A 24,049-nucleotide genomic window follows, 5' to 3' on the forward strand; every position below is an offset into this window, starting at 1 on the left:
CCACAAATCCCCCAAGGTAAGAACGTTTCCGACACTGAAGCAGAATCTCACTCGGGCACATACAACTGAGAGACCAGTACTAACACATCAGCCTCACCAATAACACCAAGTTTTCACAGATCAAAATGGCGGACATCGGTAGGAGAGAGTCACAGAGGAGCTCTGAGCTTATCCGTCAAGGGATTAGGCAGTGCCTAACTCTCGAAGCGGAATGTAAGCAGTTGAAGGAAAGTCTTTCGGAGAGCAAAGGCTATGTTCAGAAGCTGGAAGCTCGGATGGATGAAATGACTGCGGATCACGAAGGACTGCTGAAGATTTTGGCCGAAAAAGATGCACTAATTGAAAGCTACAGTGCTCTTATGTCGGAGACTCTGGATAAGAGCTTGCAGCGTGAAAGACAGGAGCTGAAAGACGTCGAGGCCAAGGTGCTTTCGGCCATGGAACAAAGTCTCAATCTTGAGATGAACAAGATGGGTCTCGAGCATCAAGGGTCAAGTGTCCCCAAAAGAAGCCCGCTTCGAGCCAAGAGACCTGGCCTGATCCGACAAGGTGCTATTGTGCCCTGTACCTCGACCTCAGAGCGAAGACGTCAGCGCAATAGCCGAGAAGCTGTTCCAAGACTCTTGAGACAAGATGCGCAGATGTATGATCGTGAGGACGGCGAACAGTCGCCCGAGACCGGCAGTCTCTTGGACATGGCACGCTAGGTAGCATTTTAGAAGCCGAAAACGGCAAACTAGTAATCAGGGCGGAGGGCGAGCGCGCTGCCGGTAGATAGATTATTGTTGTTGGACCTGTACTCTTAGACATAAATCAACCCCTTTGATAAAGAAAAGATGAAGATATGTTGGTTATGGCGGCTATATGGAAATGAAATGTGACAATGAATTTCAATGCGACTCACTGAGCAATAACAGCAGCGGCGTGGCAACGGAATAAATGAGCCTCCCAGGAGTTGATTGAGCAAAGCCGGTATTCAAACGGCTACTTAAGTTCACTCTATTCCCTTTCTAATTTTTTTCGTGGAACTACTACTACTTCTTTTTCGTTGTTGTACCTCATAAATAGGCAAGGATATCACTTTCTAGATTTTAATAATTTCTTCCCCAAGCATAGAATCATACACTTGAGAAAGTCTGGTGTTTAAAAATGAGACATTATTATTTCCTAGCTATGGATGTTCCCAGCCTCACATAGCCATAGATGTTCCCCGAAGCATCACTGCATTCCTCACCGTCCTCGGGTCCGGTTCAGTGTTTATCCTGCCTTTCACATGGGCACTTAATTCCCTTGCTGCTTGTGCGCAGGTCAAGGTCGGGGTCTTGGCTAAGAATTGGGCCGCGGTTAAGATTGTGGCTGGGTATCAGAACGATCGGGAGCTAGAGGAGGTCTAGGTCGAGGCTTGGGACGGGGCTTAGGTTGAGGTTGAGACATTTTGTAGAGCGTGGGTGTATTAAATGTTTTGAGTGTAGAGTGCTAGAAGCTTGAGATATATGAGAAAGTAATCGAGTTTGTATTGGGGAAAAAATGCTATGGGAGCGGGCGAGCTTTATATACTTGGTTTGCTGTTTGAATGTGATGCGAAGAGCGGGAACTTGCCTGGTGATCACCCACAACATCCTCATCATTGAAGTGAAGCGACATGAGGAAGTTGAGTTGCAGACAGCGTAGTTATGCTATTAATAACGGTAAGTGGCATGGTTATGTGCGACTCAGAGTCGGAAACTCTGACGTGCGACGTTACGGGCATGAAGCACGATGGACCAAAGAAGCGAATCACTACGGACTAGAAACTTACTTTTGTCGGACCTTGGAATTTCCACAGATGTTATCACATACGTGATCAGAAAACCGATGTGCTGGTGGTTTCAATGATCCACGACTTTTAATCTGGTAACAGGTCCGCGTGCTTGACAGATAGAGAAAGAGTTTGCTTCAAACCAATATTTTGAGAGCAACCCCACTGTTCAAAGTGAGCTCGATCAATCTTTGGTCAAGGTAATGGCGCAACTACCCGTGAGAACCTAGAGGAGAAGAGTATTGGTTGAGTTTCGTTGTAGTTAATGTCAAGTCTCATCATACAGAGATGACCTGGAACTTCGTGCTAAACCCCCTTTCCGCGACTTTCATGATACTTGGGACAGCCGCGAAGCACTGTCAAAGGCTACTCAATGACTGGGCATTGTGCTTGTTGATAGCCTTGACAACAGCGACCATTGCACCCATCAACAACCAGAGGCTAAGCTCAGCTGTCGAGGTTTGCCCGTACACGCAGTTATGGCCGGTGCTGGCAACCTACTAATGTTCATGTCAACATTCAATCCTCTGTACGGTAACCACAGCTGTCTGGCGCTGGCAGCGTCTGCTGAACGTCTCAGGATCGAACTCACTATCTCCTCTGCCGGTGGTGTGCCTATTCATAGTTGACAGTGGCACCTCGAAATTCCTCCCTTCTATTCGATTCCGAGGCTCCAGAACTCTTCTTTCTCTTCTTTCCTTCTCATCAACCACGACTTCTTCACCAACTACCACTACTCCATCAACACTCATCCTACTTCGTTCACGACTATACCTCCCCACTAAACCCCATCCCTTTGCAGCCATGTGTTTCCGCGTTGTTACCACCACCTACTGCCGCCGCTGCGGCACATCCACCAAGGTGGTGGAATCGCGACGCATGTGTGATGATCGACAACGACGACGGCTTTCATGGCATTCTACTCTTAAAGTCGATCACCTGACGAAGCACTGCCACTGGGCCGACTGCGACGATTGCAAGCACGAGTACTCGATGTACGTGCATGCCCGTGACCAAAACCTCGGGTGGCCTACCCCCAACCCACCGTTCAACTGAATACGGGTGGCTAGTATGCTATCGGAATATGACCGCGACACTGTATCAAGAACCAAACACTGCTGAACCTTGGGCGACGACCCGATAGGAATGCATGCACGAATGACGAGTTGATACAAGAAAACGAAGAAAAAGCACAAAAACAAATAAAAACTGCAAAACCCGACAAAAAAAAAAAGAAAGCAACACGAGAGGCAGCAGAACATGGTGCCCATTCGGAGAAGCCCTGATACAAATGCAGGTATGAACAGCAAGTGGATACGTAAAAACGAGAACACCAAAAAAATACGAAAAAGATAAAACCTGACCAAAAAAAAAGGGACAAGCAAAAAAAAAAGGCATTGACTGTGGAGGAAATATATCTTAACCTAGAAAACAACAAAATACAAAAAAAAAAGTTAAAAACCAAAAGAGTAAATCATATGCTAATTAAAGTGATAAAACTGCCCTGTGTTTCTAAATGCTGTGTTCACAAAACCATTACTGCTTGTGTGATCTCTGTTACTGTTCCTTGTGTCGTGTTAAGATTCATTACACAGAGACTCAGGAACGTTTGAGGATCTGAATTGCCAATCTTTTGATTTCTAGGTACCACATGATGCTACAGTAAGACTGGCGTAAGATCACTCATTCTCGCTACGGAGTAGTTGGAGGATTATTTGGGGGCCGCCAGGTTACTTTTCCGGCGCTAGTATAAAAGTGTTTTTTGTGGAAAGTGTGGTGATGGCTTAAGCCTAACAATTACAGAATCATACTATCATACAGTATTGTAGCTATCACTAGTCTTTTGCGGATAGCCTGCTTGAGCTGGTCCTCACCGTAGTTTCCCAGCCGGACCATAACCAGGGCTGCTTTCAAGCCGTGACAGGGAGAGTTAATCTCGACACAGCGTCTTTAGAATGGTGAATTGTATGAACTACCGGTTCGGTCCTCACCCCATATGCCTGGTTCTCCCCCGTTCCCAGGTTATGCAAATAAGCTGGATGTGCACCACCAGCAATAATCACACGAATCTTATTTCCCTTACAGAAAACATGCGCGCAATCCACCAACGCGAGACCCAGCGGCTCAAGACCTCTCGCAGGATCAAGGCGCTTATAAACATCACTTACACGTCTAGACTTTCCACTGCTGTCCACTTCGCTGAGTCGAACTAGAATGTCCGCGTGTGGATTGTCAGTGCTGTGATGAAGTTCGATCAATGGTTTTCCGTAGACCTCTATATCACTTTGGAGTGGTGGGGTATCGAAGACAGCAACATCTGAGCGCTGTGCGAGCTCGGTGTCGTTGTAGTTTGCAGGCTGGACATCATCGAAAGGTCGGGGCATACCGATAGGGGGGGTTGCGTAACTGGGGTTGAATGTAAAGCTTAAGTTCCATGTCTGCCCAGGTTGTTCCTTGCTCAGTGTTTGGGGGGATAGGTAGAAGTTTTGGGTGGACGAAGTGAGCGGTGGCCAGCTGGCCAATTCTCGCCATTCATTCGATCCTGTAACGAAGACTCGACATGAGGATGTTCTAGGAGCGGTGCCGCGACCAGCGAGATAGTGGTCAAAGAACTTTAAGCCCTCAACCAACGTTGGTTCTTGTTGTGAGCCAAGATGTGACCATGGACCGATAGTCAGAAAAGCCGGTGCTCCTTGTTCCACTAAAACACGGTGCTGGTTCAGAACCATGGGTAGAACGCTATCGTTCCAGCCTGTAGACTGCAAGATTGGAATCTTGGCCTTTTTAAGTGCAGCACTCTGATTAGCCCGTGACCAAAACGGAGTCGATGTGTCAGGTTGACTGATCAACTCTTCCAACCAAGGAGGCTCCTTATTCTGTAAATGCTCTTTTATACCATCCATTAAAGGCAGACAATCATAAACAGGCTGCAGGATTTTCGGCAATTTCCTGATATACGGCAAGCCAGGAGTTATCCCCCGCTTCGGAGCAGTCATCAAAGCCGCCCAGGCAATCATATGTGTTTCCATCGCCCCAGTGCCCCAGGTAAAAGAACCAAAGTCGACTGGGCCAGTGCTAATAACAGCAGCTTTCATATCCGGCGGTGGATCCGTCAGAATAGCCCACTGCGTATGTCCAAGATACGATCCTCCATACGTAGCGAAAGATCCAGTATACCACGGCTGTTCGCGCATCCAAGAAACAGTCGCAAGACCATCGTGTGCTTCATGAACTGCGGGTACGATGTCCTGACCGTCAGAGGAATCTGTGCCTCTGCAAGCGGCAAGGAGGACCTGGTAACCTCTTGAAGCGAACATACGTGCGTTTCCCAGAGCCATGAGCGGTGCGATACCATATGATGTGCGGATGAGGATGGTGCCGAGGGGTGGAGTGGTTGGTTGATACAGATTTGCAGCGAGTTTTACATCGTTGATGGGGATTTGGATGAACTCGGTTGTGTAGCTGCTTGTTTCTCCAGGTAAGCCGGACCACCAGCCGAAGACGCGGTCGACGAAGAAGGTGACCCAGCCGCGTTCAATGGGCGGCATGGTGTCGTGGTTTGAGCGAAGCTTATGGGGCTCACCCTGGCTTTTTCAAGACGGAGATGTCGTTTTTATATCACCCCATGAAGATTTCGGAGTTCACGGATGCATATCAAGGCAACAGTTATCAATGATAGGATTGTCAGAGTTGTATTCCTGTTAGTGCTGACGGGTTACTGCTGGACCAATTGTTGGGGCCTCAAACCCCGCATTCGCCAAACATGACCTGCCGACTCCGAGCTTATCCATCTGAGCCTGAAGAGTGATTTACCTGAAGGAGTAAATGTAATAGGATGAAGTGAGTCAGCCTAAGCCTCACCCTGTCGGGTCTCCTAGTCTTTCCGTCTCCGATCTTGTCAATAACATTTGGCAATCGTCGGCTGCAATACATCCCTTCCAACTGTCACACCAAGACTATTGCTCGGCCAATGGACTTCAACCTGCGACTCTCAGACTTCCATGAAGTAAAAACTCATTTATCTTCTTCAAGCCCTCTAAATCCCCCTTCATAGTTCCCGACAGCTCCTTAGACACCCAACCATTAGTATACCCTCCACCAAAGTCAATCAACCACGCGTTATTCTCTTGGTCAACAAGGACGTTATCGGGCTTCGCATCACCCCAGATAATACCAGCAGTATGCAGTTGTCGGACCGTGTCAATAACCTGCTGAGCCCACAACTTTCTGAGCTCCCTCGACGTATTCGATTTTGCCGCGCAGAGCAAAGTCTTGTGACCGCAATCGATATAAGTCAAGAGCAAGCCGAAAGCTCGACCAGTTTTATCTCGTACCAGGCCAATGAGGCGTGAGATTCGAAGCGACTCGGGCAAGTGAGCGTCCCGTATGTTCTTGTATTTATCTAGCTCATTGATAAATGATTTCTCGTCTCCGTGTCTCATGGGCTTAAAAAATGCGCTTTTTCCATCCCTCAAAAGAACTCTTGATGGTTTGTATGACGGCGGCCCGTGGCTGTTCCTCTTTTCAGGCAGTTGAATGTCCTTCGGATCATAGCAAGGCCAAGACGTGCAAGACTCTTCTGGGAGTTGGATACCGAATATGGGGATCATCTCGTTGCTGTCTTAGACGGAACAGCGACTAGCTGGTCTCCATCCCCTCGGAGGTCATATCTCTGTGTCTCAGGGAAGAGAAAGTGTTGTAGTGTTAAGGTCGAAGTGATCTCTGGTAGCTGTCTAAATTCAGGGAGAAGCGGTTCGACGATCCAGTCGTAAAAGTCCTCGAGGGTGTACCCATCGAGCTCATAGTTATCGGCAACTGTTAAAAAGAATAAATATTTATTTTTCAAGGCCGCTGACTTGGAGAAGCTATCTGCGGAGGCTGAAATGGTGAATTGGCGGTAGTTGCACATCACCACAAACTCTGTGTCGGTATCCTGGCTACTGAAAGTGAATTCAAGCACGCTCCAGGGCGGCGGCACTGTCTCATATGAAACCACATCCATCCTGTTATGTTGTAGAAGGTGTAGAGAGCCCAGGAGGTTGAGAAGTGGAGAGGAACAAGTTAGGGTCGAAGAAAGGAACCAGTGGAATTTATTTTTCTTCCCAATTTGATTTTTTAGTCAGCAATGCCACCCTTCACAAAAGCCTCTCCTCGCCTTCAATAGAATAAACCAAGTCTCAAGTAATAATATGGAATTTCCATTCTCACAAGCTAAAATGGCGATTTCTACTAATAGGCCAGCTACGAAAGAAAACTACGCTCTTATCCCCAGGTCCCCAGTATCTAGATGCTTAAATACAATCTCCCCGCCAGCAATTTGCCCTCACGATCTTCCCCATCACGTCGCTGTTCTGTGAGCCAAACGTTTAGTTCTCTTTCACCACTTTCTCCTCATCCTTCTGGATCGCATTAACAGCAGAGAAAAATGTCCGGAGGAAAACCTCATAGTCATACTTTGTAAACGGTCTCGTCCCTTCCGTATCCTTATCCTTCGTCATTTCTTTCGCCTTGCTATCAAGATGCTTCTCTGTAGCCAACCTAACAATCTTCTGCGGCTTCCCGTGTTTCTGCTGCGCCTGTTCAAATCTCTTTGCGATACACTTCTGGATCAGCTCGGCGGTGCGTCTCTCGCTAACTTGATCCTCGCACTCGTAAATGGTTGTCAACCACTTCGCCTGCATGTACTCCTTGAGGATCTTGTTGTTCAGCCCCTCAGCTCTTGCCTGGCCTAGCTCAAGTCTGAGAGTCTTGATCTCAGCTGCATCGTTACTCTCGGCCTGAGAAGACCGGGCAGACTGCGGGGATGGATAGGATAGGTCTGGGTGTGTATTAGCTCGAAGAGGCAACACCTTACCTTGACGGTCCATGAAAGGGGAATCATCAACTCCATAGAATCTCCAGGCCAGAATAACAGTTCCAGCGTTCTCAATTAAGTCAAATGAATCCTTGTACATCGAAAAGATTGACAAAGAGGCTGATCGCGGCTCGCCGTCTGAAGGGTTGCTCCTGAGCAATTTGTAGTACTCCACTTCCGAAGTAACCACCATGGCCACCATACCAGCTTGGATTCTCTCAATCGGAGCAACTGCGCAGAGACAGGGAGTGATGTCTGTGAGAGCCATCAGGCGTACCTTGACGCTATTCCTGTAGGCGTCGAAAATGCATTTGACGAGTGTGTCTGTAGGCAGAGATGGAAGTGGACGGTGGAGAGCAAAAATACCGTCATGATCCTGGATGATGAGATTGTCGTCTCTGTAGACGTCGAGACTTCTAGGCAACTCCATCGCAGCGGGTTCTAAGCGCAACAGTATCAAACTTTAAGATAAAAGTCTTATCTTTGAGGACTTACTCCAAGGTTAAGTTGCAGTTGTGCGTGAGGGCTGTCTGTATCCAGGTTTTTGGTATTTCTTTGATACTTATAATCTTAGTATTTCTTGCCAGGTATATGAACATACTCCTTGTCCTCTTACAGAATCGGGGAATTGACTGCGAGAAGCTGTTCGTTGTCAGAACAAAAGAACTAACAACGGCTGAGCTGAGAACAGGCTTTGAACGCATGAACTAGAGGTCAACGCGTCGCGGGCCGAACAAGACTACAATGGCACTGCCAGACTCCGTTCGGGTCTACCCTTTGAGTCAGAAACAACGAGCAAGATGTAGTGCCACTGGAACAAAAGAACTGCCAGTGCGATAAAGAATAGAATGGGCGGATACTCTACTCCCATATATAATGTTTTGATCCAGGACAGAAACTCTTCGACTCAATCATCTCATCAATAACTTCCATCCGAGAAACATCATCCAACTTTTACCATCGAGAACCTCCCTGCAATACTCTTCAACAAAAATCAGTCTACTTTTCATCCCATCTTACTGCCCATCATGGCTCCCTCCACACCCATCATCTACCCATCCAAGATGTCCCCCGGGATCCAAAATACCTTCAAGCAGCACAACGCTCTCCCCCTCGAGGACCGCGAAAAGCCCCTCTTCGTCATCGACGTTGCAACCGTCAAAGACACAGTCCGCGATTTCATGGCCTCCATGCCTTCCACCGCTAACATCGACGTCGTCCACTTCGGTGCTGTCAAGGCCTGCGCCGCTAAGCCCGTGACTGACGTGTACGACCAGCTCCGATGTGGTTTCGACTGTGCCTCCAAGGGTGAAGCCAAGCCCCTTATCGACCGAGGTGTCAATCCCGCCCGTATCTCACTTGGGAACTGTAACCTTCCTACCAATGAGCTTGAGTGGGGTATTGAAGTTGGTATCCAGTATTTTGCTGTTGATAGCATCTCGCAGGTCCATCGAATGCTCGAGGCTGCTGCTCGTGTTGCTAAGCGTAAGGGTTGCGATTTGGCCGCTATTCTCGCTGAGATTAAGCCTTTCTGCCGTCTTGTCTGTTCCGGAAAGGGTTCCGATAAGCCATTCTCTGCCAAGTTCGGTGTCGACCCCGAAATGGCCTTCACTATCATCGAAGAAGCTCAGGCGCATGGCCTCACCTTCATTGGTCTCTCTGGCCATCCTGGTACCCAGAACCTGGCTACCGACGCTTTCGTCCAGTTCGCGCAACTCTTCCGTGGTGTGTTTGACCGTGTCAAGACCGAACTCGGCATCACCATGACTCTCGCCAACATTGGTGGAGGATGGGCTGGTATCTCGACCAAGAATGCCCCCTCGTTCGCCGACTACAATAAACCCACTATCGAAACCTTCTCCTCCGTTTTTGCTGACTGGCCTGTCAAGCTGATCATGATGACTGAGCCCGGTCGCGCTTTCATCTCCAAGGCTGGATGGCTTCAGACCCATGTCATCAACGTCTCCAAGCACACCGCCGGTGCTTCCGTCTCGCGCGTCTTTCTCTCCGTCGGCACTCTCCACGGGCTGAACGAGGCCAACAAGATTTCCTTCGAGTGGCACACCTCTGCTCCTTCTGAGAAGACCAAGCCTTGTGTTCTGTATGGTGCCAGCTGTGACAGCTCCGACATCATCCTTGGAAAGGACGCCAACGGCAAGGAGAAGACTGTTGATCTTCCCGATGTCCTTGCTCCGGATCACCTCGTCTGGGTCTATGGTCCTGCTGCCTATGGGCCCGACTACTCGACTTCCTTCAACGGCGTCCCTCCCCCCAAGGTTGTCTACATCAACTCCAAGGAGGGAATTACCTACTAGACCTTCCAGTCCGAAGCGGCATGTGTGTGGTATGAAACGGGATTATGGCGTTTGACTTTTTGACACACAAAGATTAGAGACCCCAACCTACAGGAATAGGATATACTGCTTTAGAATTTCTCTGTGTAGCGATAGTGCACTCTTTGTAGCATTTAGAAAGCTCTGTAGCCTGAAGAAATAATGATTGTCTCTAAAACCCTTGCATTCCCTTGAATTCTTGATGTTATGACTACGACAAGGTACATGACAGTGTAATGCTGACGTGAACCTGTTGCCTGACTGTATCTAGTACACCTGAGTGAGCCCGCTATGCATGCATTTTTCCACGACGAGGAAGGTGGGTCTATTATAGAATTAAGCAATATAATTGGTCAAACAAACCGCACAGTAATGCTCGATGCACTGAGAACAGCAGGATAGCAATAGGATTATCATTCTTATGACATTACCTACTCCGTAATTACAAATCGTGAAGCATACATAATGCCGAGTAACAATACTCTTAACTAATAACAGCTAGTAAGGAATTGTGAGGACATGCGAAATTAATGCCTCCCCCATTTCCTCTACCTGAGCTAAAGGGCATTCAGGCTGTTTCCAACAGTATTGGAACGTTTCCTCGTACCCACAAACTGACGCATACCAAGAGGTCTTGATGGACATCTCCAAGCGTATCGAAGAAACTTGGAGCTAGAGGCGTATTGCCTGCAACATAGTCATAGGGGTGAGCAAAACAATGGCTTTTTTGCTACATCAAGCTATAATACGACGGTGGCAATGAGTACAACCCCAATCCCAGTCTCTACATCCAAATTAGACGAATAAACAGGTACTGAAAAGAATTAAAGCTTAAGCTCCACACATGACGAGGCATTTATCCAAGCCACAAGTTATCAATATACACCAATCGCCTCGCCAACAACACTTCGAAAGATACCATCCGGGTCAAACTTTTCTCGAACTGCCTTGAAACGAGCAATATGCTGCAAACACATATTAGAATCCTAGGCTCAACCGTCTGGAAACAAACTTACATCAGGGTCCAGATTCTTAGCAGAACGCTCAAACACCTCTCTTGTATTCTTGGTCCAATGCGGACGACATGGGAATTCGTCAATGAGTGTCTCCGCAAGTTTGTGATCTGTCAATCTGTCAGCTGGACCTCCCTACCCATCCATGAAGCCAACTTACAAAATGGTTCGTTGTATCGCAGTCCATCACCGATACTTGGTTTGTAAGATGGGAAGTCTAACATAATCGCACCTTTATCCCAATCAGCGCCGTCGGATGTCCCGTAGGTAACTTGGCCGAGGAGATCGAAATACGGTCTGCCGAACTTGATGTTGATGCCGCTTCTGTAAGTCGACGCCATAAACTTGAGCTTCTTGGCCTCGTTATCGAAGAGTTGACGAACTCGCTTGAGCATTGCGTTCGCTTGAGTCACGGGGAATGCAAGTTCGAGAGTATAACCGTGGATACCATATTCCCAAACTGGCTTTTGGTCGGGATACAGACCGCCGATGAGAACGTCATAGTTCCAGCCATAGACGGGCCATTTGGTGATAGGCTCGTTGGTCGTCTTTTCTCGGAAGTTGGGGTTTTCCCATTGTCCGAAGAGGATCTCTTCAGCGAGGAGGTTTGAGAGCGCGACGCCTTTACCGGTGTTCCAGAGAGCTGTGATGGCGCCGGCTTCGAGTTGGGTGATTGAGAAGGTATTCTGGAAACCCTCTTGGTCGCTCTTGTCGGTTGGAATAACGTCGTAATACCGCCAGTGGAATTTCTTCTTGTGAGGCCACCACTACTATCATTTAGCTCCAGTCAAGAAGTAGAGGTGCGTACTCACCCAAAGGTTCGCTGTGGCATAAGGCGAAATCATACCATAGATATCCCCGTCAAGAACATCAGCCTCGTCGAGCGTCTTCTGATCGGCGTAGACCTTAAAGTCGGGATAGATCTTGAACTTCATTCTCACAATGACACCGAGGAGACCAAGAGATGTCGAGGCAGCAAGCCACTCATCACTATCATCACGTTCCAAGTGTCTCAACTCGCCGTTACCATCGATGATATCTAGAGCCAAAACACCAGCCGCAACCATAGAATCTTCCCGAATAGAAGATCTGTGCGCGCCCATGGCTACACAACCAGCGAGAGTGATGTTCCAATTGACAAGGGTATATCCCGCAGACGCGCCGCGCTGATGCAGGTAATCTGCGAGCTGTAGGAATGTCACGCCAGCTTCGATCATCACAGTGCCAGCGTCGAGGTCTAGATCGTAGATCTCGTTGACCTGCTCTGTACGAATGATGACAGTGTTTGGGTCATCGGAACACATTGTGTCATACCACATATGTGCTTTTCCCGAGGCGCGAACTCTCTGGCCTGCTTTGATGGCATTTTGAACGGTGTTTTGGATGTCCTTGACACTAGTAGCGTCATGAACAGCCGAAACGTTCTGACAGGCTGGGAAGCCAGGGCCGTCAAAAGTGTTGTACGTGAGAGAATTAGCCCCGAGGGCCAAAGTCAATACGGCCAAGCATCGAGGAATTACCATGGTAATGAGAGAATTGGTGAACCACTAGCGATAAAGTTCAAGTGGTAACTATCTTCGACAGGCTAGAAGTAAGCCTATTGTATTTAAGCTTATTCCAAACAACCAAAGACATAGAGTTAATTGCGCTCCGATAAGCGAGTTCCATGTGAAAGTCTAGCACGAGCGCCGAGCAAAAGCTATATCCCCGCGTAAGGTTGCATTCACTAAACCTCGGGTTGGCGATCGACATCATCAGATGATGGCTTGTAACTCCCTTCAGGCAGGTCTCCTGCCCAGGATGGCACTTTACGCGGGGAACTCGCCAAGTACAACAGTGTTCCTGGTTTGTTACCCCAGAATGGGCAGTTCCGTGATCTGCTGATGTCTTAATTCGGTAGAGTACGCATAGAACCCCAGTCGTATATGCCGCTCTACTAACATTACCCCGCGTTTTAAACCAGATTTGTTAATGAGGCCCAGTAAGTGACGACCTGAGCATGGCCAAGATCACCTCCGTTAAGAATGCGTGTTTTATTACGAAGAGCTCGGAAGTGCAAGGCTAATGTTGAGAGAAGAGTCCGGGAAGACTGAGGCAGTTGCTTCGAATCTGCGCTTACTAAGACCTCCTGCTGAGCTGGGATAGTGTGCAATATAGAAAGGATACAAGTTAAATTAAGGAGCTTAAAATAGTTCTAAGCATCGGCTAAAGTGTATTTGAGTTATATTAGCATAAACAGGACTGTTCAAATTTTGATCACTGTTGAAAACGAGTGTCTTAAAATCTCAAGCTGTCAACGGACACTGCGGGGTCGGCTGCGGAACAAGGATATTCCAGGTGCAGCCTCTTTCGTCATACTTGGTTAGGGGCATAAATAGGGGCCATTTCCATGAGCTTCGGTGGTCTGTGCGCTGTAACCTCACTGTGCGAGCCTCTATAAATTAGTGGGCCTACAGCGCCTTCAGAGGTATCTCATCCTAAACCTCAATTTTTACAGCTTACACCTCAGCCAATCAGAATGTCAGATTACACGCCAAGACCTCCTGACCTGTCACGTGATGAATTCAATTGCCCGTGTGCAGGCCACCTTTGCATCTGTGCAACGCCACAGCAACTAAGGAATACGCCACAAACGCCACAATTGTGAGGATGTTATTGCAGCCAATGGGATGCATACAAAATGGTAGCTAAGCGAGATTAAGCGAGCCAATCAGAATACAGTACATTTCCCCTCCCAGTGCAATTAGCACTAAATTACAGTGCAGTTACAGCGCACAGACCACTAAAGCTGATAGAAATGGCCCCTACTTATGCCCCTAACCAAGTAGCAAAAGGAGCAACTCCGCTCGAACTCTCCCTTCATCGTCACGATTGTACGGAGCAACAGTACGAAAGAGCAAGTATTGAGATACCAAAAGAGGCCAGCTAATCAAGAGACATAATTGCCCAAAATGCCACGCATGAACCTCGGCCTTCCGTACAATCACTGCAGCCACTCGCCCTGCCCGGCTGGCTTCCAAAGCCCCAACCTTCTCCGCTGCGGAGCTTGTCAAACCGTCAAGTACTGCGGCAAACCGCATCAAAAGACAGACCGGCCAAGGCACAAGGTCCAATGCGTTCCTATCAAGCAGACCAAGGACAAACTCACTGAGGAAGAGGCCAAGCTACGTGCCAATCCCGGCGACGACACCGATGGCAACCCTTTCGACAATATTGTAGGCCTTTTCTGGTTCTTCAAGAGTACCCGTCCCTACATGCAAGCTCGCCACGACTATATCAGTGCTATTCTAAACGTCCGCACCGGAGAAGCCGTCGAGATTGCCCTCACAGAATCTCTTGAAATGCTCCGTCTCTGCCGAGGCGACAACCTTGGCGTCCGCTCACAAGTTCCTGCGCTGTATCTCCGACTCGGAAGAGATCAACAGGCCTACGATTTCATTAAGTGGTATGCGGTCAAAGGTGGCTCCGCTTATGACTGGCGCGACATGAGCTTGCCGTACCTTGATCTAGAGGGAGAAGATGCATTTGAGGCTGTTATCGAGAAACCTTTATACTACGACGTTTCCTTCAAAATGGCCCTGACGCTTATCAAGATCCGTCTGATGAAGGATCTAGAATCGCTGCAGGGGCTTTTGCAAAAGAAACCCAACGCGACGGGGGAAGAGAGATATGATTATTTGCAGGAGGAGGCTATGAGCGATATCCTTCTACAGCGGGCGGATATCGTAGCGCGAGACGACTACAAGGACTTGATCGCTGAGCTGAAACGTCAGGTACTGCAGTTGTACAAGATGGTTAAAGAGGATAACAAACATATCTGGCCGGGCATTGAGAATCCGAACCTGTATGCGTATGATGTGCCGAGAATCTATTCTCCGGGTTCGCGGGAGGAGGCAGTGCTTATCTTTCGCCAGTCGTGGTACTCCTGGTCAGAGACGGAGCCGGCGATACGGTATATCCGGGGGATTATTAGGGATGATAGGTAAATAATCTGCGTGTGTGCACATATCAGAGAGCTCCATCCCCAGCGCAAAGATAACCAACGTAACTCAAATGACTTTATCTGAAAGATGCTTATTCGAGACTTTTAGAGAATGAAGCGTCGGGCCGAGTTGGTCGACTCAGTAATCGCACCTAAAACACGGGGCTAAGCATTTTATGGGGTGCGCTTTGACTTTACGTCCGGTGAGCCTGACACAGACGATCCCGGAACAACCCCCCATAGACAGCCATGATCGACACCGTTTCCGGCTAGCGAGAGTAGTTTTCGGTTAGACATCGCGGGTCAGTTGAAACACGAGTCAGTCCCGACACCACGGTCCCGTAACTAAGCCAATACAATTGGCCCCCACTGTAGAAAGGGGAAAATATGGAGTCATCGCGGCATTGAAATGGGACAAAACGAGATGATGTGCCGAGAGGGATCAGCCACGTGCGGTCGGATGAGCGTGCCGAAGAGAAACGGAGGGAACGAGACTAATACAACTTGGGGGATTCTTGCGAGGGAGTTGTTTGAGATGGTGGATGATAGCAGTGATCATAGATGATGGCGCTTTTGCAGTTGAGACTTGTGGCTGAGAGCTTAAACCAGCAGTGATAACTTAGTATAAGTATGCGGGCTGCAAAGCCTTCAGTTTCAATCCTGCCCAGCATTCATCACATACCTTCAACAACAATCAAGCCAAGTCTACACCATGCTTTCCCAAATCATCACCTTCCTCGCCCTCACAGGCTGTGCAGCCGCCGCTCCCAACCCCAGAGCTACAAAGTGCACATCCTACACCATAATCAACACCCGCGGCACCGGCGAAATCCAAGGTCCATCCGCTGGCTTCCGCACCATGAACTCCCAGATCACATCCCAAGTCCCCGGCGGCAAGATTTACAACACCGTATACCCCGCTGGCTACGACCAGAACTCGGCGCAGGGCACACAGGACATCATCCGCGAGGTGAACAGCGTGTTGGCGTCCAACCCTAGTGAGTGCTTCATCTTGGAGGGTTACTCCCAGGGCGCTGCGGCGACGGTGAATGCGCTGTCGCAGTTGACGGGGAGTGCTGGGGATGCGGTAAAGGGGGTGTTTCTGATTGGTGATCCGTTGCATAAGATGGGGTTGGCGTGTAATGTTGATAACAATGGGGGCACGACGACGAAGAATGTTAATGGGCTTGAGGCGTTTGGGGGAGGGGGTATTCCCCAGAACTGGATCTCTCGCACGCTTGATGTTTGCATCTTTGTAAGTTCACATCGGATCTGGGACTTGAGATAGGTGACTAATGTGATTAGGGTGATGGAGTGTGCGATACGACGCATGGGTATGGCATCAATGCTCAGCATCTTCAGTATCCGAATGATGCGGCGACTCAGAACCTTGGAACGACTTTTGTTGTCAAGAAGTTGAGTGGCTAAGGGACTTGATTTGTGAGGGAAATGTTCGTTTTGTGTATCTAGTATCGAGAATGGCGATGTACATAGTAATTTGATAACAAAAATTGAAGTGTCGATAACTTCAGTTAGTCCAATAGCGTATGGTATTCCTTGTTGTTCGGTGACTTCCCCAAGTGCATGAAGCAACGTCTATGTCGCTCCAGTCAACATAATGAAGCTGGTACCCATATTTACCTATGTAACAATTTCCAAACCTTTCTCCAATCAGAGCGCTAGAAAGACTAGAGCTAACTGTCTCAAGGAACACATGCGAGCTACCTGTGCCCACGGCAAGTTGTTGAGTACGGAGTAGTGGTGCAAGATCTTGCACGATTGGTTGGAATTCTGATTCACTTGATAGATAATACAAAATTTATACAGAATAAAAGAATCTGTGTTATTTTCTTAGACCAGTCAAGAGAAATAAGATCTGCGTGATTGTTAATCAGTCGTCTTGTGCAAGCAGTTTACCATGTCGAGGTTGGTCGTAAAATGCGACATTCAATTCGCTCCAGGGTGAGTCAATTACGTGAATGGTACTGCGTGCAGCCTCTGCCCCGCCCTTGATGCTGTCGATGTCGTCAGAGATACTTGTTAGCGCAGAGCTATATGACAAAATAAACCTGATCAGCTGTGCTGGTTTCAAGTGCTGTTCCGCTCTGTTATTTTCGCTTGCTTCCTAGCGCTTACTTCGTAAACGATACTTTTCTGTACCCAAGTCATGTGAACTGCCGGAAGCATAGTTGATCCGTTCCTTGGAACCAGTGACAAGCTTTTCCCTCCATTCAAGTCTCAGAATTGCTTTGCTCCAACTCCACCACCAATTCATTCAATTGATCAGTCACATCGTCACATCAATAGCAACATCGCCATCACGCACAATAGTCCTAGCGTGTGTCAATAAGACATTTACTCTGCTCTTCATCACAAACCATCCAAAACCTCTGGTTTCGACCGCTGAAACCACTGAACCAAGAGACCCCTCCAAATATCCTCATCATGCCACCAAAGGCACCAAAGGCACCAAAAGCAGGCGAAACCCTCGGCGGCATCCTCGTCGGCGGCACGCTCTACGCCGTCCTAGTGACCGGCTTAGCCAGCATACTTGAGAAGAAAGACGACAAGAAAGATAGCAACGAAGAGCCCAAGCAAGCAGAACCGAACTGGTTTCAAAGACATAGCCTAGTAAAGGAAAAAGGATATTACTATAAACAGGTTATGGATGAATTTTATGAGAAAAACGGGAAGATAAAGACTGAAGAACAAACAGCACCGAAACTGGATTACACAATTTTACAATTATCTGAGCAAGATCGCTTGCAAGCAGAGAGAATGTTGAAGCCTTGAGTGGTTACGTGGGGTAAATACAACAATGCAACTTGATTTCGATCGTTTTTGGATACCGCGGCCTTAAAATGTGTGTGATGTACATATGGGTCGTTGAAATGGTAGAGTCTGCGATCAAAGCTGCTAACATGCCATGGTCTTTTCATCTTTCTGACAATGTCTGGCTGAAACAGCTGGCTAGATGTCCTTTGTTGATCCACATACAACGAACACAAACCTCAAATCCATTATCTGTCTTTTAATGCACTGTTACAGAACAATTGATGAGAGACAAAGAAACATGCATCACGTATTTCATGAACAGACGGAACAATAACAAGAGTGACGTCGGGAGTGATAAAGATTGGAAATATCAGTCCCCAACCAATTCTCAACCTTCCACCTTACCATCCGACACCATCATGGATTGCACCACAGATCCCTATCTCCTAGGCCGGCAGCTCCAGCGGTTCCGCCAAGGCAACCCAGGCGACGCCGGCGCCATCTGGACCGAATACGACCTCTACTATTTCACCCTCTGCCCACTCTCAGCTTCTGAGAAAACAAACGAGGATTATCCTCTTGAATGGCGGTATGATGCCGTGCGCTTACGATCTAGCCGCGCCCAATGGAGGACATTGATGGCGGGCCGACATCCCTATGATGATGCTATGCAAAAGTGGCTTTCGAGCTGGCGACAGCCCATCATTGAGAAGTGGCGTCATGACAGAGCTACGAATGAGAAGGGGCTTTGGAAGTGGCTCTGGGGGAAATAAATACTGGCCTTTTTCGAGGTGAGCAATAAGCTTCCGTGATAGCGAGAATGCTACCTAGAGTGATTTCGTGGGTGTAGAAGGTGGATAATATGAGTAGGGAGTGATCGATATATTGCGCATCATTCTCAAGTATCACAGAGTCGGTTGCGACTAAGAGGTAGTTCACAAAATTGAGGAGGAGTTGTGGATCCAAGCTACGCTCATTTGACCAATTGAAAGATTTTGTTTTGTGTTTTGACCAATCAACTGCTTGAGTGAGCGCCAAAAAGGTCCACGGGCGCTGCTGAATTTTGTGAGTTAGTCTTCTGGGCCTGTCGACTCTCTCGGTGAAGTGATTAGAAAGATCAGATAGATGAAAGTTGCCAGAATATTCCTGTTAAGATAATGCATTCAGTCATATATTCTTTGTGTATATGAAGTAAAGGCATCTATAAGAATAATTAAATAGAAGACCCTGATTTAATAAAAATAACACTAATCTTCTGATCATAGTTACAGTAACTCTCTCTAGCCGTAGTATTTTAAGCAAACAAGACCGCGCTTTTAACAAGGTACAAATAGCACTGAAATAATTATAACTCCCAATCCTCAAACTCACCCATTGGCTAACCCGATCAGTAATTACCTAGTTCTTAGATAGGTAATGAAAGAGTCGCCCTACTCCACAGATAACTACACAAGCAATACAAATGGAGATCGATGTCACCCCGGTATCCACTTTCAGACAAACTGTTGGTGGAAGTCTTCCGCTGGGCTATTTCGAAGTTACCCTGCAGGAAAATTTGACTGAACCTGAAGTGAAAAGAAAGGACAAGATCATCGCGGTGTTTCCAAGTTAGCAGCTCACTACTGATCGCGCTGGAGATGAGTACGCCGTTTAGCCAAATGAAACAGAGAAGATATCGCCGGCAGCAACCCTTGGAGTTTTGCGTAAGCAGGGGCATGGGCGTGGCGGAAAGGGTGATAACGGAATAGTGTACCACCGGGTATCTATTTCCATTTTGTCAAGGTCGGGATAGGATTCGGCTTTATAATCGTTATGGCGGGAGTTGAGTCTTTGAACGGAGACATCTCAAGGTTGATAGAGTGTTCAAGAGTGGCAATAGATGGTGTCGTGAGCGGGAAAAGCTGTCTTGTTGATTGTGAAGTGTAGTGGTTGACTAAAGCTGAGGTGTTCTGGAGCTTGTTCTACACAGAACTGGGATTTATCTTCAAGAAGTCACTGGCTGGTGCATGAACACACATGGGTTTCACCCTATTCCAAAGCCCTTTGACGTAAGACCTGCCGCTATAAATAAAACTGTTTTTTAAGAAGAAAATCCTGTAGTAAACAATGCTTTTATCTGAAAGTAGACATACTGATACTGCACTATACCCTAGCATGAAGAATCAGTCCCTTTGAGCGGGATTTCCGTGCCTGCGGAATAATTCCGCATTTACTGACGGACTAAAAATCCACCTCCGATCCGATTTCATGCCAGAACTTCAAGCTCTCTGGACCGCTTACAGAAGCGTTGAGTAGGATTGGTGACCTGGCTTATCAATAGGAAACGGTTCTGTAACAGAACAATGAGTTGAAATTGAGGTTAGCCTAGTAGTAGAACAGTAGGTAGACTCTTGTCTTACGTAGTGATATAGCGGCAGGTTGAACAGTCTAATGTTAGGAGATCGTTGTGCCTGTCGTAGCAGGCTCATTAGCTCTATCGCTATTAATATCAAGCGTATCCAAGGAATACATAAAGGTGTGTTCCGGTTATTAGATGACCAAAAGTCATGTCAAGGTATGCAACAGTGATGCGGCAAGATCCTAGTCAGTTGCTACAGGGTAAGCTAAGTCTACATAGTGTAGGAATAGCACAAATGGTCCATACAGGTCGGACAAGTCTTACAGTCAAAGGTGTAATTTTGCATCTAGTTCAAGCAATCGAGAGGCAAGTAATTGTATTTAAAAGCCAGTAAAAACAATGTAGGAAGGCGCAAGACCTCTTCCGAAGGAGCATAGATTGAGCTCATCTTACACTATAATAGTGTTGTTCCCTTTGAATTAAGTCAATTAAATCCGTGACAAGAACGCGGCCTCTACTTACCTTTGAGAAATTGCCATAATGTATATCGCACCAGCGATTTACCGTGGTCAACTGTCGTCATGGAGCGATGTGTTGAAAGAATCGCTTAATGCAATACCGTGTATAATGCTCGCTTAAACTACCTGATTGAGGTTGGTCCATGTATTTATCCAGAAAAAAAGATACATTGCCTCCAAGACAGTCTACTGCAGGCACGAAAGCTTAAAACTTACTAAGCCCTACAGCGCGATTAGGCTCCTTCTAACCTGAACAGGTTAGCCCTTACCCCTCAGCTCAGCTTCTCCGCAGCACTCGTAAGGCTGTAGATTAGCACCACCTATTCATCCCCAAAGCGGGGTAATGTAGCAATTAAGCCGGCAACGTCTTTGTTGGACTCTTACAGCTGAGAAAGGCTGTGATAAGTTCATGAGGACAAACGAAGCTCTAGCCTTTAATAAATGGCTTAATACCAGATCTGAGCCTTAAATTATAGATAAAGAACCAGTCTGTTGCCTGGAAAGTTTACACCATCCTCCTGTGTTACTCTTCTATTTAAATACCTTATTGTAAAATAGCAGTATCTAAGCACTTCAGAGGCTTTACAAGGAACGTTGTTGTCTTTACTTTAAAGAGGGCTAATTAGAGGGCATAAAGTGGCAAGCGGAGAATTATATCTTTCTATAACCTTTCCTTAACGTCTTGTTGAAAGCTATTTACAAGTTAGTACTGCCCAGTGTCTGGGTAATATACGCTCATTGAGCGACAGTTATGCTTATGTTATTTACTTTACTACTGAATAGATCTGATCCAGTCTTACCATGGTTTATGCAGACCTTTTAGTAACTGTTGGTTTTTTGATATACTGATTTCGGAGGGATGGGTACAGGGTAGTTAGGTAAGACTTGGTGGGATTCTTTTTAATAAAGATGAATTAATCCAGTATCGTTTCTGGTCTTATCCTGCCACCCAATAAGATAACTATGTAATGATTGCAACCTTTTGCCCCTTAGTTAGGCCATGAAGCAGTCAAGCCTACTTAACAAAGGTTACTGCCTTGCTCGACTAAGAATTCCCTCCTGGTTGAGACACCTCTGTCGCCAGGAAAGGTCATAGTCTAACAATGGTATGGTTAAGAGAAAGAGGGTGTAAAGGCAGGCTCATCTTAATATATCGCGTGCCAACGAGATCTATACTATATAATCATATGAACATTGAATCGTTAGTGCTATTAACTTGTCGCAAGGTATATTTCTTATTAACTCTCCTATGTAGTGCTCTTCCGTGTTTTATATCAAGCCAAGTTACTATTTACAGACTTAGTAGAGTAAACTTGGATATTCTTACGATCTAGATTGAAGAAGCACGAATCTCTGAGCTGTTTGTCCCAGATTGGCCTCAGTGGGTGTCGCACGATATGATATGCCGACGCGCGTTGAAAACATTACAGCTCACCAAAATGAGGATGCCCGGAATGCAGCAAGTTAATGTGATGGAATTCCGCTATCTCAGAAGAAGTAAATAGGCACAGTTAGTAATAGCGAATGAAATTGACAAATGTATACTTGATTTCTCAGGCCTCTGTTGTTGTATTGTGAGGAATACTGGACTGAGTCCAAAACGCGACAAGAAAAGTGCTGTCGCGTCTGGCGATTGTCAAGAACGCGAGTGGTGACGAACTGACCGCTTCTTCGTGGTTCTCGCTTGTTGTCCTCAGACACGTATGAGTGCATGAAAGTGGATGTGGGGACGATAATGATTGGAGGCCAAGTGCGCCATGTGGTGATAGTGGGGGGCTTGAACTTGATACCCGAGATGCCAACGGGCATCAACCTCAAAATCATCTTCTTTTACTTCCTCCTCAACATAATTCTTCCAACATATCGTGAATCAATTCTTCATAGTCTGCGAGCATGGACAGTTCGCCTCGGCCGCTCCCCCAACGGCGGCACGATCTCGCCGTTGTAAAACAACAACTCGTCGTCGTCGTCTCCGTCGCATCAACCCTCTTCGTCCTATGCCCAGAATGGCTACAGTTCTACAGAAATCTCGCCGTAATTCCTCTTCTAGCTTGGCTCACGGCCAAAGGCTTCGACCTGGTCATCATGCTGAACGACAAATGGGACAATGCGCCGGCCATGGTCAAGTATTTTGTTCCCATCGACTTTCCTCAGATTACACCTCCGTTTGACAAGATGCGGAGTTTGGGGAATAAGCAGTTGGCAGTTGCGAGGACCAAATTTCGGCATTTGTCTTCGGAGGTGAGGGCCGTGGTTATGATGGTGGTGGATTGGGCCTTGGCGCAGATTGGTGGCGGTGAGTCGGATTGGGCATCAAAGCAGAGTCCGAGTTTAACAAATGTTTCTAGGTCAACCTGGAGTCGAGTCCACAGTTCAGGAGGAGAAGAAAGCAAAGCCTGTGCCGAAACCAGATGAATGGGTGGCAGTCTTGGTCACAACACCGCTAATCAACGACGACGCCGGCATCGATTTCGGCACCAACACCATTGTCGAAATTGGTGAAGTAATCACCTGGGACCATACGCAGACAACATCTCTTCCGGCCATTCTTCTATCGTCTAGTTTCCAGATTCAAATGACACTTTGTCTGGTCCCCAAGAGCATATGGTACTCCCGCAAGACCGTCCTGGAAAAGTTCATAACAGGACTCTACTGGAATCACCAGCCAGGGCAACCAGCATGTCAAGGAGAACAATGGGATGAAGATCGGATTCGAAGTATCTCCAAAGTGCAATTCATTGGACACGTAGAAAAGCACAACAACATTGACAAGGTCAACAAATGTAAGTTATTAACCACTCTACGTTACTTGAGTATCCCTGACCCCCTGAATACAGGCTTCGAGGTCCTTGGTGAAGGATGGGACGATGTTAATATTTACTGGAGCGACATCGACTTTGCCATTATTTTCGCATTCCTCCTCGTCGGCACGTCCTCAGTGGACACATGCAAGAAACTCTTTGATCAATTCTCCGACCTACGAGTCGAAAAGGCCAGTCGGAACAAGGAACTCAACCGGACGCGCTTGGGTGCTGGTGCAGCAGTCTTGACACTGTTGACCGGAGGCTTAGCCGCCCCCATCACGATACCGATGATGATGGGCGCCGAGATGACAACGTCAACACATGATCGGTATTTATGGAGTGAGAGAACGAGAATGTGTAAAGAGCTTTTGGGAAGATATGAGAACCTGAAGGCCATCATTGAGGTTGAAGAGACAAAGGCTCCGAAGGCTATTGACCCAATGCCATTCCTTTCGCCCAAGGCCATGGAGTCAAGTTGGTTTGTTGATGATACTTGGTGATGGGAGGTGATTGGTATTTTCAGGCGTTATGGATAGGGAAGCATGGAGGTATAGTTACACAGAGACTAAGCACTTAGATTGTTCAGACATATGCTTTAGATTACCAGTTTTAAGATCAACTAGACATTCCAGTT

At 47.3% G+C, this 24,049-nt stretch overlaps 10 protein-coding genes across 10 annotated transcripts; 7 read left to right on the forward strand and 3 right to left on the reverse strand.

Moving 5' to 3' along the window:
• Nucleotides 1-125: 125 nt before the first annotated feature.
• On the forward strand, nt 126-707 carry FSUBG_10448 (uncharacterized protein; the record flags this gene model as incomplete). Its single annotated transcript, XM_036675026.1, has 1 exon — nt 126-707. The coding sequence occupies one exon, from the start codon at nt 126-128 to the stop codon at nt 705-707; it is 582 nt and encodes a 193-aa protein (XP_036534060.1).
• A 3,001-nt stretch (nt 708-3,708) lies between these two features.
• Nucleotides 3,709-5,346, reverse strand: FSUBG_10449 (galactose-binding like; the record flags this gene model as incomplete). Its single annotated transcript, XM_036675027.1, has 1 exon — nt 3,709-5,346. The coding sequence occupies one exon, from the start codon at nt 5,344-5,346 to the stop codon at nt 3,709-3,711; it is 1,638 nt and encodes a 545-aa protein (XP_036534061.1).
• Nucleotides 5,347-7,164: 1,818 nt separating this feature from the next.
• On the reverse strand, nt 7,165-8,082 carry FSUBG_10450 (uncharacterized protein; the record flags this gene model as incomplete). The annotated part of the gene is made up of 1 exon (XM_036675029.1): nt 7,165-8,082. One exon carries the CDS (start codon nt 8,080-8,082, stop codon nt 7,165-7,167), a length of 918 nt encoding a protein of 305 aa, XP_036534062.1.
• A 598-nt stretch (nt 8,083-8,680) lies between these two features.
• FSUBG_10451 (ornithine decarboxylase) lies at nt 8,681-9,967 on the forward strand (the record flags this gene model as incomplete). The annotated part of the gene is made up of 1 exon (XM_036675030.1): nt 8,681-9,967. The coding sequence occupies one exon, from the start codon at nt 8,681-8,683 to the stop codon at nt 9,965-9,967; it is 1,287 nt and encodes a 428-aa protein (XP_036534063.1).
• Nucleotides 9,968-10,860: 893 nt separating this feature from the next.
• On the reverse strand, nt 10,861-12,521 carry FSUBG_10452 (D-arabinono-1 4-lactone oxidase; the record flags this gene model as incomplete). The annotated part of the gene is made up of 4 exons (XM_036675031.1): nt 10,861-10,950; nt 11,002-11,108; nt 11,159-11,765; nt 11,811-12,521. The coding sequence occupies 4 exons, from the start codon at nt 12,519-12,521 to the stop codon at nt 10,861-10,863; spliced, it is 1,515 nt and encodes a 504-aa protein (XP_036534064.1).
• Nucleotides 12,522-13,949: 1,428 nt separating this feature from the next.
• FSUBG_10453 (uncharacterized protein) lies at nt 13,950-14,984 on the forward strand (the record flags this gene model as incomplete). Its single annotated transcript, XM_036675032.1, has 1 exon — nt 13,950-14,984. The coding sequence occupies one exon, from the start codon at nt 13,950-13,952 to the stop codon at nt 14,982-14,984; it is 1,035 nt and encodes a 344-aa protein (XP_036534065.1).
• A 708-nt stretch (nt 14,985-15,692) lies between these two features.
• FSUBG_10454 (cutinase 1) lies at nt 15,693-16,408 on the forward strand (the record flags this gene model as incomplete). The annotated part of the gene is made up of 2 exons (XM_036675033.1): nt 15,693-16,235; nt 16,286-16,408. The coding sequence occupies 2 exons, from the start codon at nt 15,693-15,695 to the stop codon at nt 16,406-16,408; spliced, it is 666 nt and encodes a 221-aa protein (XP_036534066.1).
• Nucleotides 16,409-17,425: 1,017 nt separating this feature from the next.
• On the forward strand, nt 17,426-17,773 carry FSUBG_10455 (uncharacterized protein; the record flags this gene model as incomplete). The annotated part of the gene is made up of 1 exon (XM_036675034.1): nt 17,426-17,773. One exon carries the CDS (start codon nt 17,426-17,428, stop codon nt 17,771-17,773), a length of 348 nt encoding a protein of 115 aa, XP_036534067.1.
• Nucleotides 17,774-18,174: 401 nt separating this feature from the next.
• Nucleotides 18,175-18,528, forward strand: FSUBG_10456 (uncharacterized protein; the record flags this gene model as incomplete). The annotated part of the gene is made up of 1 exon (XM_036675035.1): nt 18,175-18,528. The coding sequence occupies one exon, from the start codon at nt 18,175-18,177 to the stop codon at nt 18,526-18,528; it is 354 nt and encodes a 117-aa protein (XP_036534068.1).
• Nucleotides 18,529-22,504: 3,976 nt separating this feature from the next.
• Nucleotides 22,505-23,915, forward strand: FSUBG_10457 (uncharacterized protein; the record flags this gene model as incomplete). The annotated part of the gene is made up of 3 exons (XM_036675036.1): nt 22,505-22,907; nt 22,960-23,394; nt 23,449-23,915. The coding sequence occupies 3 exons, from the start codon at nt 22,505-22,507 to the stop codon at nt 23,913-23,915; spliced, it is 1,305 nt and encodes a 434-aa protein (XP_036534069.1).
• Between the last annotated feature and the right edge of the window lie 134 nt (nt 23,916-24,049).

This window comes from Fusarium subglutinans (genome assembly GCF_013396075.1).
Source record: "Fusarium subglutinans strain NRRL 66333 chromosome Unknown NRRL66333_c0000182, whole genome shotgun sequence".
Lineage (NCBI taxonomy): Eukaryota > Fungi > Ascomycota > Sordariomycetes > Hypocreales > Nectriaceae > Fusarium > Fusarium subglutinans.